Source organism: Microcaecilia unicolor, chromosome 9 (genome assembly GCF_901765095.1).
Source record: "Microcaecilia unicolor chromosome 9, aMicUni1.1, whole genome shotgun sequence".
In the NCBI taxonomy this organism is placed as follows: domain Eukaryota; kingdom Metazoa; phylum Chordata; class Amphibia; order Gymnophiona; family Siphonopidae; genus Microcaecilia; species Microcaecilia unicolor.
In genome coordinates, this window is record NC_044039.1 from 94,555,721 (window position 1) to 94,569,785 (window position 14,065).

General features: G+C 42.1%; 1 protein-coding gene across 2 annotated transcripts in view; it reads right to left on the minus strand.

Annotated features, from left to right (window-relative positions):
- The window catches only part of KRAS (KRAS proto-oncogene, GTPase), a 170,610-nt gene that overhangs the window by 26,785 nt on the left and 129,760 nt on the right, over positions 1-14,065 (minus strand). Inside the window, exon 5 of one of the 2 annotated variants that reach the window (XM_030214517.1) lies at positions 11,864-11,982. The exons of the other annotated variant lie outside the window; for it this stretch is intronic. Within the exon in view, the coding sequence (XP_030070377.1) occupies positions 11,929-11,982 (54 nt within the window). The 3' untranslated portion in view covers positions 11,864-11,928. Of the gene's footprint in view, positions 1-11,863; positions 11,983-14,065 lie in introns of those variants that run through there. 2 annotated transcript variants of the gene reach the window in all.

Here is a 14,065-nt window from a genome sequence, read left to right on the forward strand (position 1 = left end):
AGTATTGTTTGTTTGGATCCGAAAGTTAAATTGGTGAAGATGATCTGTGCAGAAAAATAACTGCTAATGTGTACAGTGAAGTTATAACATGTGCCATGTGAAATGAATAAACATACATTTTATCAGTGGTGGCAACAAGTGACAAATATTGAAACTACTATATATAATGCATTAGGTGGATAAACATTTTCGACCCAAAACAGTGTGAAATTAAGGAGTGTGCGGAACATAGAATGAAAAACTGAAACTCATGCTAGGTAAACAAAAAGGTTTGTGTACTAGCACAGAAGATCTTTTCCAGTAGTGACACAAAGAAATATATGCAAAAGTGGATATGCAATACAAAGATATGTGTTAAGACCAATGGATTATTGCTATTTAAATGACCGCTACTGACCATGGAGTGAAATTTTGTAGACAGTGGCAATGTAGATACAACACCAATATATTGTTGGGTAGGGTTGCTTTTTTTAAACATACTGGTTAAATCAGATAAGCTGAGTATCATGTGGTGATTCTACATGGAGTTTTCTTCTGGCAAAGGGTTTCCTCTCCATGATTTCTGACTTTGGTATTGTTTGCACTTAGAACATTAGTAAGAATTATTAATTTTGTTGAAAAATTTGTTTGGGATAAAAACCAGTATCCGACGATTAGTGGTGGCTTTTAAGGTTGGTATGCTCATGATTTAACAATGAAACTGAGGATTTTGGCTTCCCTCTATTATTTAAAAGTGAGCTCGCCACTCTTACTCAACTTAAGGTATATTGTGTGAATTGAATCAAATCGGTTTGCGTAAATTTGATCTGTAACACTGCGAGACCCATCTTCACTATTCCCTCGACGGTGCTGGCATGCTGTGTGAGGCCTAGTATTGTCATGTTGCAACAAAATTTCCTTCTTTTGGTTTTTTCCATTGTTCTTCAGTTCTCAGGGTTGCAATATAATGCTTTGAGTGATCCTCCGATTGTCCTTTTAAGAGTTATCGGCAGGCAACCTTTCTCATGTAAGACTTGGGTCGTCCACTTCGTTTCTGATCACACAAAAAAAAATCAGCCCTTCCTGGCCCAGTGGACGCACAGTACTCACACTGACAGTCCACATGTGGCAGTGAATTCAATTGGAGGGACTCCTTCAAGAGTCAGAAATTCTATCATGGAACATGGCTGAAATCATACTGGTAAGTGTTCACGCTTGCTTTCATTCACAAGCAATAGCAAAACAGCCTCTTCAGACAGACACTTCTCACTAACTCACATGAAGGAAGAGATTTCACAGAAAACGTGAATGTGTGTAGAGCATCAGTGCTGCCGTCTGATGAATTACGGAGGCATTTTTCATTTAACCCTTGTATCCTTGGCACTGTATATAGAAATAACTGGGGCAGACTAGATGGACTGGTTTGTCCTTCTAAATTGTTTACTATGTTTCAATATAAGTAAAGCCTAATAGTAAAAAGTAACCCCCTCCTCCCCACCACACATTTTTTCTTGCAATTTCCTTCCAGTGTATGTTGCCTATCAGGGCAACAAATTACGTTTCAGGATCCATTATATGTTGATGTATTTTTGCAGAGTACAGTCCAGGATAAGGGAAGTGATTTGATGGGCTATGTTGGGGAAACACCTGTTGTAGAGGAGCTATAAGTTGGTTAAGGTTAACCCTTGTAGAGTTTGTATGTCCATAGTCAGGTTCTAAGTATCATCTCCCCCTAGTAACTACAGACTATGTCTTAAATATTTCAGATAATTACTGATATTTCCTTTGGACTGTGTGCATTTTCTTTCATTGTCTTTAAAGGTCAACTTTGCGAAAGAAAAAAAAAAAAAAAACCATTATAAAATTAAAGTACAGTCTCCCTATAATGTAGGGATCAGGTGTGAATCACTCAGCATCATGCAAGGCAGGCTCTTGTCCTCCTGTACTACAGAGGACAGGAAGGGAGGGGCAGAAACTTTTCTTGTTCTTCCCCTCATGTCTATAGCTAGCAGGACTACAGAACAATAAGAGAAGGGCAAATGGGAAGAGAGTAGAGAGTGGGGTTTCACCAGAGGCTGTGCTGGGACTGCTGCTTTTACATTTAATAATGATCTAGAGATGGAATAACTAGTGAGGATAATTAAAATTTGCTGATGACACAAGTTATTCAAAGTATTAAATTGCAAGAGGATTGTGAAAAACTGCAAGAGGACCTTACAAGACTGGGAGTCCAAATAGCAGATGACATTTAATGTGAGCACCCACAAAAAGATCTAGGTGCCATCGCTGATATATTGAAAACCCCTGCTCAGTGTGCAGTGGCGGCCTAAACAATGCAATAGATTGTTAGGAACTATAAGGAAAGGAAAGCAAAACTTGAGTAATGTTATAATGCCTTTGTATCCGCTCCATGGTGCAACCACACCTCGAATATTTGTGTAATTCTGGTCGCCGCATCTGAAAAAAAGATATAGCGGAATTTAAAAGGTACAGAGAAGGGTGATAAAAATGGTAAAGGGGATGGGACAGGTTGGAGAAGAGATGGTTGAGGGGAGATATACTAGAGGTCTATAAAATACTGAGTGAAATCGAACGGGTAGACGTGAATCACTTGTTAGTCTTTTCAAAACTACAAGAACTAGGGGGGACACGCAATGAAGCTACAATGTAGTAAATTTAAAACAAACCGTAGAAAATATTTCTCACTAAATATGTAATTAAACTCGGGAATTCGCTTGGTAAAAGCAGTTAGCTTAGAAAGGTTTGGATAATTTCCTTAAAGTCCACAAGCCATTATTAAGATGGACTTGAGGAAAATCCACTGTTTATGTCTAGGAAAAAAGCAGCTTAAATTTTGTTTTACTGTTTTGGGATTTTGCCAGGTACTTATGACCTAGATTGGCCACTGTTGGAAACAGGATACTGGGCCTGATGTCCCAAGCATGACAACGCTTATATTCTTAAGGCTAGAGACAAAGAACAGCAGAAGAGAGTTAAGTCAGCTATCTGCTCCAGGTCCTCTCCATCCCACTGCACTGCTGCCTGTAAAAAGGGTCTTATCTGTTCTGCTATTTGGAGGGGAAGGCGACGGGGACTACGATTCAGCTAACAGAGGAGTGGATGTTGTCACCAGGATTTCTGGACAGGCCGTACTGAACTAGAGCAAGCAAAAGAGGATGAAGGGATAAAAGTGCAAATAGAAACATTAGAAGAGGCAAGATATGTGAATGCTTAGAGAAGCAATGTTGCTAGTGGGGATGGATACTTGGGGGGAGTGGTGTGAAAAAGGGAAATATTGTCATAATTAAGGAGGAGACAACCAAAGGAGAAAAGGACAGCACAAAAGGTGAATGCTGTTCTCCTTTTCTGTTTCCCTGATGGCAAAGCACAATAGCTGCTGCCACTTTATTGCCTCCCCAAGGTCCATGGTACCATGGTGTTCGGCAATAGATGTTGAGGATTAGTGCTAGGGCTGAAGTCCATTCCCTTTTCACTTATAATTTCATCATGCAATCCTCAATCAGCACTGGCATCTTTGGTGGGCTTTGGGATGGAGGAGAGGCAAAGAATGTTATTATAGAGTGATAAGTAAAGCAAGAGCAAATTTGTGATTATACTAGCTGTAATGCTCTCCTACAAGTGTATGAGTACGCGGTAGTAGCAAAAATGTACAACGGAACATTACAATGTGAGGCAGTCATGTGCAGTGATATGTAATGGATTTATGTCGTCATCACACTTCCTATAAATCTCTCCAATACCTGGCCAGTGAAAACAAATGATCCTTTTAGCACAACTGATTCAAAGTCCAGTCTTTCTCTTTCTTGTTACAGAAGAAACAACTGAAATTATCATTGTGAAGTCCTCCTCCCCCTTTATAGTCCAGGGTTCAATGAACCACCATGCAAATTGGCATTTCAATGGATCCAAAGTCTCCAGAGCTAGGATGTTTACACTGATCAACACTGCCCAACCACTGAGACGGATGTCTTCTCCAAGCACTACATCCCATGTATCATCTATGAGTTCAGTGATTATCAACCAATGTGTAGGCACACTGGTGTGTCACCAAACATTTGCACAGTCCAGCAAGTCTGTGCTTTCCTTAAGAGCCATGTGTGCCTGCAATGCTGGGGGAAAGAGCAGAGTGCTAGGAAGCCAGTTAGTTGAATTCACCATGATGGTATATATTTCTGCTCCCCAACACCCAATAATCCCTGCTGCTGCCAGCCCCACCCCCAGCAATCACTACTTCATCCTGCACCTACCTGCTCTGCCACCAAGATCACTATAGCCACCAGCCTAGACGAGAAATGCTGAATTCTGCACACTCCTGTGTAACCACACAGCGCTGTTAGTAACATAGTTTGAGCAGCTCATTTGAACGGTTTTGTGTTATTTCACCAATTGTCCAGAAGTGGAGGGATTTTGTGTTGCTGGTCTGCATGCCATCACATTACTCCTGTCACTGGGCTGGATGTGGAATCTAAGCTTCCCGAACCCAGCTTCAGAGTAGTAGGGATACACATGTTCATGTCATGTCATATGATGTTCATATTAGTGCACACTGAATAAACAGTTGATAGTGTTGGCTGTGTGAGAGAGATTGGGGGGGGGGGGGCTTGACTGCTTCTGGTACAGTGCGACACTGGAAGCCTGGTAATAAGGCAGGGTAGTTGGAGTGAGGAAGGGTTGCCACTGCTTCACTGGCTCAAGTGATGAATGCGACCTCGCCCTATTTCCTTTGTCACAGGAGAACAGTGGCTAAGGGGAGGGGGAGAGAGAGAAAGGTTGCTACTAACTGGGCCTGAGGAATGGGGGGGGGGGGGAGAAAATAGGCTACTGGGCCAGCAAGGTGGGGTACATGGATAAAAGGTTCACTTTTGGTCAGACCTGATGACAAAAATTTATACATACTCACTCTCTAGTAACTGCCAGTCTATTCATTCACTGTGGATAAACTGGCAAAAATTTGCATACACTGGGTCTCAAGGGTATGCCATACATCCGTAGTATAAATCAAACATAGGGTAGCAATACGCATAACAAGCCCTTATCTGTAACTCTTACAATTAAAAGTAAAGGTTAAATAATATCATCTCTCTATATAAAACGCACCTCCAACGTTCGAATGAAGCCTCACTTACCCAACGTTCCAAAAGTGAAGGGGGTGAGATCGCTTTGTGTCTGCCCCGCCCACGCGTCAAACTTGACGTCAAGGGTGGAGCGTCAGGGAAGGAGGCGGCGCTCCTGACGTCTCTAGCCTTCCCTTCGCTGTGTTCCGCCTTCTTCTGACGTCAAGGATGACGTCAGAAGAAGGCGGAACACAGCGAAGGGAAGGCTAGACGTCGGGAGCGCCGCCTCCTTCCCTGACGCTGCCGGAACCGCCACGGAGGTAAATTTAAAAAGAAAAAAAAAAAAAACAAAAAGAGATGTTGGGGGGAGAGAAGAGGGTGGGCAGTAAAGTTGAACAATGGGAGCGGGAGGGCAGGGGAGAAACGACAGCATGGATGCGAAGGGGGGGGGGGGGGGGGGGAAGAGGCCGGGCCAGGCTGGGACATGGGAGAGAGAGGAGACATGGATGCGAGGGGGGGGGTACATGGAAGGAGAGAGGGGGGAATTGCTGGAAAAGGATGAATGGGAGGGGGCAGGGGACAGAGGAGCATGGATGGGCAGGGATTGGGAGGGCAGGGCTCAGGGAGAGAGGGGGAATTGCTGGAAAGGGATGAATGGAGGGGGCAGGGCTCAGGGAGAGAGGGGAATTGCTGGAAAGGGATGAATGGAGGGGGCAGGGGACAGAGGAGCATGGATGGGCATGGATTGGGAGGGCACAGCTCAGGGAGAGAGGGGAATTGCTGATAGGGATGAATGGAGGGGGACAGATGGGCATGGATGGATGTGATTGCAGGGCAGAGCTCAGGAGAGAGGGGGAATTGCTGGATAGGGATGAATGGAGGGGGCAGGGGACAGAGGAGCATGGATGGGCATGGATTGGGAGGGCAGGGCTCAGGGAGAGAGGGGAATTGCGGAAAAGGATGAAGGGAGGGGGCAGGGGACAGATGGCCATGGATTGGGAGGGCAGGGCTCACACTCTCTCTCATATACAATGTCTTTCTGACTCACACTCTCAACACACTCTGTCTCACACTGTATCACATTCACTCTCTATGTGCCACACAGTCACTCACACACTCGCTTGGTCTCATACACTCACTCTCACAGAGAATCTGTGTCTCACACACAGTCTCTCTCTCGCACACACACACAGACACACACTCTCTCTCACACTGTGTCTCACATACACACACTCTCATTCTCACACACACACACTCTCACACCCAGACTCACTCTCTCTCACACACACACACACACACTCACACTTTCACTCTGTCTCTCACACAGTCACTCTCACATACACTCTCCCAAACATACACACTCCGAGGAAAACCTTGCTAGCGCCCGTTTCATTTGTGTCAGAAACGGGCCTTTTTTACTAGTAAATTAATAAAAACTTAAATTTTAAGAATCCGAAACTAAAGCTCAATAAAGACAAAACTAAATTCATGGTCCTTACCAACCTATTGACCAAAACTAACACAGCCGTTTCACAATTGACAACACTTCACTTGCCACTGACAATAATCTCACAAACTCTCAGGATAATTATAGAAAAGCTTAACTTTTGACACTCTAGTTTCCTCAGTAATCACAAACTCTTTCAGGTCTCTTTGGAAACTAAAATGATCAACCCTATTTCTCAATCCAAGAAACATTTAGACTATGGTACGAATTACTAACATTATCCCACTTTGATTATTGTAATGCCATATTGCTGGCTGTAAAAAGTTACCTGTGAAAAACTCAAACAGCTCAAATACTGCAGCCAGTTCTATACAAAATCTCTCGTTTTTGAAAGTGCCTCCCCTTTATCCAATTCAAATTACAACTGGCTTCCCATCAATGCGAGAACACTTTAAAATTGTGTTACCTTTATCTTTACCAAACCTAAATGGCACAGCTCCAGACTATATGGTACGATTAATAAACTTATCTCAAAGAAACACTAAATATGAGGCAAGAAACTATCTCAGACTATACCTCCCAAATTGCAAAAAAAAGTGATCTACAAAACTGTCCACTCTACAGACTTCACTTACAAGGAACCAAATGGTGGAAATCCTTACCACCCACAATACGAAATATACAGGAATATACTAGATTCCACAAAATCCTCAAATCGTTCCTATTCAAACAAGCCTTCACAAAGAACAACCATATCTCAAACTAATTATTACCTGAATTGGTTATTACTCTGTTTACCATTAACTTTCTCTTTGCCTCATGTACAATTTCTCATTCATAATAGATTTTCTAAATGTTAAACATCCATAGTTATCCCAGTATTTTTGATATTGTAAAATTGAATTCTTACAACAAATTTACTTTCTTATGCAATATTTTTTGTTATGTATCCTAAACTGTTTGTTGTAAGCCGCAATGAACTCAACTTGTTTGGCTAATGTGGGATATAAATTAAGTACATGAGTATTCCCACACTGGGACAGACCAAAGGTCCATCAAGCCCAGCATCCTGTTTCCAACAGTGGCCAATCCAGGTCACAAATACCCAGAAAACTCAATACATTTTATGCTGCTTATCCCAGAAATAAGCAGTAGATTTTCCCCAAGTCAATTTAATAATGGTCTATGGGCTTTTCCTTTAGGAAGCTAACCAGACACTTTAAAACTCCGCTAAGCTAACTGCCTTTACCACATTCTCTGGCAACAAATTCCAGAATTTAACTACACGTTGAGTGAAGAAAAATTTTCTCCAATTCGTATTAAATTTATTACTTTGTAGCTTCATCACATGCCCCCTAGTCCTACTATTCTTGGAAAGAGTAAACAAACGATTCATGTCTACCCATTCCACTCCACTCATTACTTTATAGACCTCTTATCATATCTCCCCTCAGTCATCTCTTCTCCAAGCTGAAGAGCCATAGATGTGTCAGCCTAGCCTTTCCTCATAGGGAAGTTATCCCATCCCCCTTTATCATTTTCGTCGCCCTTCTCTATACCTTTTCTAATTCCACTATATCTTTTTTGAGATGTGGCGACCAGAATTGAACACAATATTCGAGGTGTAAGCACCATAGACCATTACAAAGGCTTTATAACATCCTCACTTTTATTTTCCATTCCTTTCCTAATAATACCTAACATTCTATTTGCTTTCTTAGCCGCAGCAGCACACTGAGCAGAGGATTTCAACGTATCAACAAAGACGCCTAGATCCCTTTCTTGGTCGGTGATTCTTAACGTGGAACCTTGCATTACATAGCTATAGTTCGGGTTCCTCTTTCCCACATGCATCACTTTGTAATAGATTGGCGAGGCGAGATTCCCCTTCACTAAATCCATGTTGGCTTTTTTTTTTGTTACACTTGTACCCCACGCTTTCCCACTCATGGCAGGCTCAATGCGGCTTACATGGGGCAATGGAGGATTAAGTGACTTGCCCAGAGTCACAAGGAGCTGCCTGTGCCTGAAGTGGGAATCGAACTCAGTTCCCCAGGACCAAAGTCCACCACACTAACCACTAGGCACTCCTCCACTCATTAATTCATTGTCTCATTAATCCATGTTTTTGAATATGCTCTGTAATTTTGTTCTTTATAATAGTCTCTACCATTTTGCCCGGCACCGACGTCAGGCTCACTTGTCTATAATTTCCCAGATCTCCTCAAACCTTTTTTAAATATCGGCATTACACTGGCTACCCTCCAATCGTCCGGTATCACGCTCAATTTTAAAGATAAATTACATATTACTAACAGTTCCACCAGTTCATTTTTCAATTCTATCAGTACTCCAGGATGAATACCATCCGGTCCAGGAGATTTGCTGCTCTTCAATTTGTCAAATTGCCCCATTACATCCTCTAGGTTTATAGAAATTTCATTCAGTTTCTCCGACTTGTCAGCTTCGAATACCATTTCTGGTACCAGTCTCTCCCCCAAATATTCCTCGGTGAAGACAGACGCAAAGAATTCATCTCTCCGCTATGGCTTTATCTTCCTTTATTGCCCCTTTTACCCCTCAGTCATCTAGCAGGTCCAACCGATTCTTTTGCCGGCTTCTTGCTTTTAATATACCTAAAAAAAAAAAAAAAAAATTAACTATGTGTTTTGCCTCCAACGCAATCTTTTTTTCAAAGTCCCTCTTTGCCTCCTTAGAGCTATTGCTATGTGTTTTCTTAATATTTTCAGTCAGTTCCTTCTTCCATTTTTTGAAGGATTTTATTTTTGCTCTAGTAGCTTCCTTCATCTCATCGTTTTTAACCATGCGGCTGTCGTTTGGCTTTCCTCCCCCTTTAATACACGGAATATATTTGGCCTGGGCTTCCAGAATGGTATTTTTGAACAAACATCCATGCCTGATGTAACGTTTGACTCTCACAGACGCTCCTGTAAGTTTTTTTTCACGTTCTTCTCATTTTATCATAGTCTCCTTTTTGAAAGTTAACCACTTAACGTATTGGATTTCTTGCGTATACTTACTCCAAAGCAATATCAAATCTGATCATACTATGATCACTGTTATCATGCAGCCCCATCACTATTACCTCCTTCCACCAGATCATGTGATCCACTAAGGACTAGTCTAGAAGTTTTCTTCTCTTGTCTGCTCTGTACCAGCTGCTCCATAAAGCAATCCTTGATTCGTCAAGGAATTTTACCTCCCTAGCACATCCTGATATTACCTTTACTCAGTAATTGAAAATCACCCATTATTATCGTGTTGCCCAGTTTGTTAGCCTCCCCTAATTTCCGATCACATTTCTACATCCTGTATGATCATCCTGGCGGGTGGACGGTATTACACTCCTATCACCTCATCTATCCCCTTTACACATGGAATTTCAATCCACAGAGATCCAAGATGTGTTTCGTTTCCTGTAGAATTTTCACTCTATTTTGATTCAAAGCTCTCCTTAACATACAATGCTACCCCCCTCCACCAATTCGATCCACCCTATCACTACAATATAATTTGTACCCCGGTATGACAGTGTCCCACAGGTTATCCTCCCACCAGGTCTCAGAGATTCCTATTATATCTAATTTTTCATTTAGTGCGATATATTCTAACTCTCCCATCTTTCTTAGGCTTCTGGCATTCGCATATAGACATTTCAAACTGTGTTTGTTGTTCCTATTTACATCATGCTCAGTACTTGACAGTATTAAATTACAATCTAATTTGTAAGCTCTGTCAAGCAGGGACTGTCTCTTCATGTTCAAGTATACAGTGCTGCGTACGTCTAGTAGCGCTATAGAAATAAGTAGTACAGTAGTAGTTTTCCGATTTTTATCTTTATTTAAGGACACCTGATCTACTACGGTCTCTTTTGCAACCTCATAAAATAATTAAATTACAATCCAGGAACAACCCAGGAACCATCCAATAGCATTCCAAAAACAAGCACTGGAAAGGAAAGGCTCTGGTAGAGGAGGCGTTAAATAAAATGTCAAATCTTTACAAAACAACTTCTTCAGTAATTTCTTTCCTCTTGCTAACAAAGTTAAATCATTCCACTCACAAGACAGCCCCCAGCGCATGCACAACCTGAATGAGTTCAAGTAGCCCCTTGAGCCCAAGTTCAAATATCACCACAGATTAAAAAATAATAATACCCATCATCAAGATGATTAACTCCGCTTCATTCAGCAGGCAGCTTCACACAGCACAAGGCTGAGAACTGTCCTCTACTTGTTTCTCCACTCAACACATGACTGTTTCGCATTGCTGTATCAGCAGAGAATTTTGAAACAGCAGAACTAGTGTGGAAACTCTACACCAGCCCCCAGGGCAGGTGTAGATTTTGTTTGGTTTAATTTATAACATTATTTAGGGGATGGGACTTGATATACCACCTTTCTGTGGGTTACAATCAAAGCGTTTTACATACTATATACAGGTGCTTAGTTTGTACCTGGGGCAATGGAATGGTTATGTGACTTGCTCAGTCACCAAGGAGCTGCAGTGGAAATTAAACCCAGTTCCCCAGGTTCTCAAGCCGCTGCAATAACCATTAGGTTTACTCCTCCTTACTTTTTGATTGTTAGTACATCCACAGTGAAGTGTGTGTGAAGGCAAACTAGCAGACACTGGAGAACAAGTGTTTATAAGTTTCTGAGTGCAAACTACTTTTGAACACTCTGAAAACACAGTTCTCTTTGCAGAACCATTGCCACCACACTGGAACCACTGGATGATTTCAACCACTATATAGCCAAATTAGCTTGCCTGTTAGAGAACTTACATTACTCCAAAACATCTCTTAACCAAAGTACCTATAAAAGCAAAAATTCCATCTTAATGTTGATAGGTTAAAATTTTCCTTCATATACTGGTTTCTGTAATAATGAATTATCTTGGGAAATGTGGTAAACTGAAGAATTAAGATGCACACAAATATACCCTCTTCAGAATCATTCTTTTGCTTTAACACTATGCAGAGCTGTAGTTTTTTTCTTTTTGACAATGTAAACTGATTCTTGTAGCAAGGCTGACTAAACACTCTACAGAGCCCTGAACAGTATAAACGGCCACTGTAATTCAGGACTAGAGTATCATGGCTGCAGGTTGCAATGAAAACACAAGGAAGGCAATGCAAAACAGTAAAATATGACTATGAATCAAGAGCTAGAAACTGATTTTTAAGGGGCGAGAAGTCAGCATTATAAATCCTGTAATATTCAACTCTTCACAGACTACAAATGAGGAAAAGTTGTTTCATGTCCCATGGCTAGCTGGTTTTCATTTTTTTCCTGAAAGTTAAACTTAGAGTTTACAAACAAAAAACAACTTACCCTGTTTACATTACAATGCATTTTTTTATTTTCACACAGCCAGGGGTCTTTTCTTCTTTGCTGATTTTTTTCATCTGTATTGTCGAATTTCTCTCACCAATGTATAAAAAGCATCCTCCACTCTCTGCATTGTAAAACACAACTCCTGTAAATCCTATTTCATTAGTACAATGTGACTGTAATGGGACTCAGCTTGTGAAAAACCAGAATCAAAATTAAGCTTGTTTTGTTTGTTTAGAGAAAGTAGGTGTATGGGTCAACAGGATTTCCAAAACAAATTTGCAATTCATCTTCGGTTTGCAAGGTAGGATCAAAATGACCACTTCACTAATTTCACATGGACATTCAAAGTAGCCATAACTAGCTGAATAGTGAAGTATAATCAAGTTTTGTGTTTAAAATTGTATATTCCTTACTGATATCACAAAGCAAATTTTACCCAATTATAATTTCTCATCTTAAGCGGGACAATCTAAAAGTTGAATTAATAGTGAAATAAAATTAATTTTATTTACGAGGTCATCTTGTACTTTAATTTTTTCCATATATTTTAAAAGGTATTTTATTTTTCAGCTTGAATATAAAACTTATATTTGGGAAAATTTCTTTTATTTACTTGGGTATTTAAGCTGATCTTTAGAATAAGCCCAGGGCAGGTTACAATAAAATATAACATAAATATGGTTAAAATTATGTATCATACCTGATAATTTTCTTTCCATTAATCATAGCTGATCAATCCATAGACTGGTGGGTTGCTGTCCATCTACCAGCAGGTGGAGATAGAGAGCAATTCCTTTTGCCTCCCTATATGTGGTCATGTGCTGCCGGAAACTCCTCAGTATGTCGATATCCAAGCTCCATCCGCAGGACTCTCAGCACTTAGAGAATTACACCCACGAAGGGACACGCTGCCCAGCTCACCACGCCCGAAACGGGGGAGGGGAAATTAACCCAGCTCATCCCCACACAAGTGGGGGAGGGGAATCCATCCAGCTCATCCCCGCGGATGCGGGGGAGGACACCACACCCGCCGATGCGGGGGGATCTGGCTTATCCTGCAACCGCAACCACGGGAGGAGCTGACTGACCCTTAACACCGCGAAGGTAGGAGGGGTACAAAACTGCCCTACTGCCGCACGAAGCAGGAGGGAGATCCGGCAGAATTAAGTCTCAATCCAGCCCCGTAAACGGAGGGGAGAGGAATGCAGCAGCTCACTGTAACACAACATTCGTCCTAACTCTTGAGAATTCATTGAAAAACTGACCACGAAGTCCTCCTGAACAGGAACTGAAGACTAAACTTGAACCTGAAATGCAACAGAATATAAAACAGTACAGATATCTGGGAGGGGCTATGGATTGATCAGCTATGATTAATGGAAAGAAATTATCAGGATGATACATAATTTACCCTTCCATATCATATGCTGATCAATCCATAGGACTGGTGGGATGTACCCGAAGCAGTACTCACCCAGGGCGGGACATAGACAATCCCTGACCGCAACACTGAAGCTCCAAACCGGGCCTCCGCTCCGAGCAGCCACAGTCAAGCGTAATGCCGGAGAAGGTATGGGCCGAAGCCAAGTTGCAGCCTTGCAAATCTCTTCCAAGGAGACGGACCCGGCCTCTGCCATCGAGGCCGCCTGAGCTCTAGTGGAGTGAGCCTTTCAGCTGGATAGGCCTGGCACCCTTCCCCGCGGCCATATACAGCAGCATTTGCAATGGCTTCCTGACCCATCTTGCCCACTGTAGGCTTAGCAGCCTGCAGACCCTTACGAGGACCTGCAAACAGGACAAACAGATGATCCGATTTCCGGAATCATTGGTCACTTCCAAGTATATGATGATGACACGTCTCACATCCAGATATTGAGCGAGCAGAGTATTCCTCTGGGTATAGTCCTCCATACGAAAGGAGGGACGACAGAGCTGCTGATTCACATGGAAGCGAGAAACAATCTTGGGCAGGAAGGGAAGGCACTGTGCGAATAGTCACTCCTGCCTCAGTGAACTGCAGAAAGGCTCTCTACACGGGAGAGCGCCTGGAGCTCGGAAACTCTTCTGGCTGAGTGATAGCCACCAAAAGACTGCTTTCAACGTCAGGTCTTTCAGAGATGCCCCGACAAGGGTTCAAAAGGCGGGCTTCTGCAAGCTCTTAGCACCAGGTTGAGATTCCACGAGGCACCACTGAGTGCAGAGGA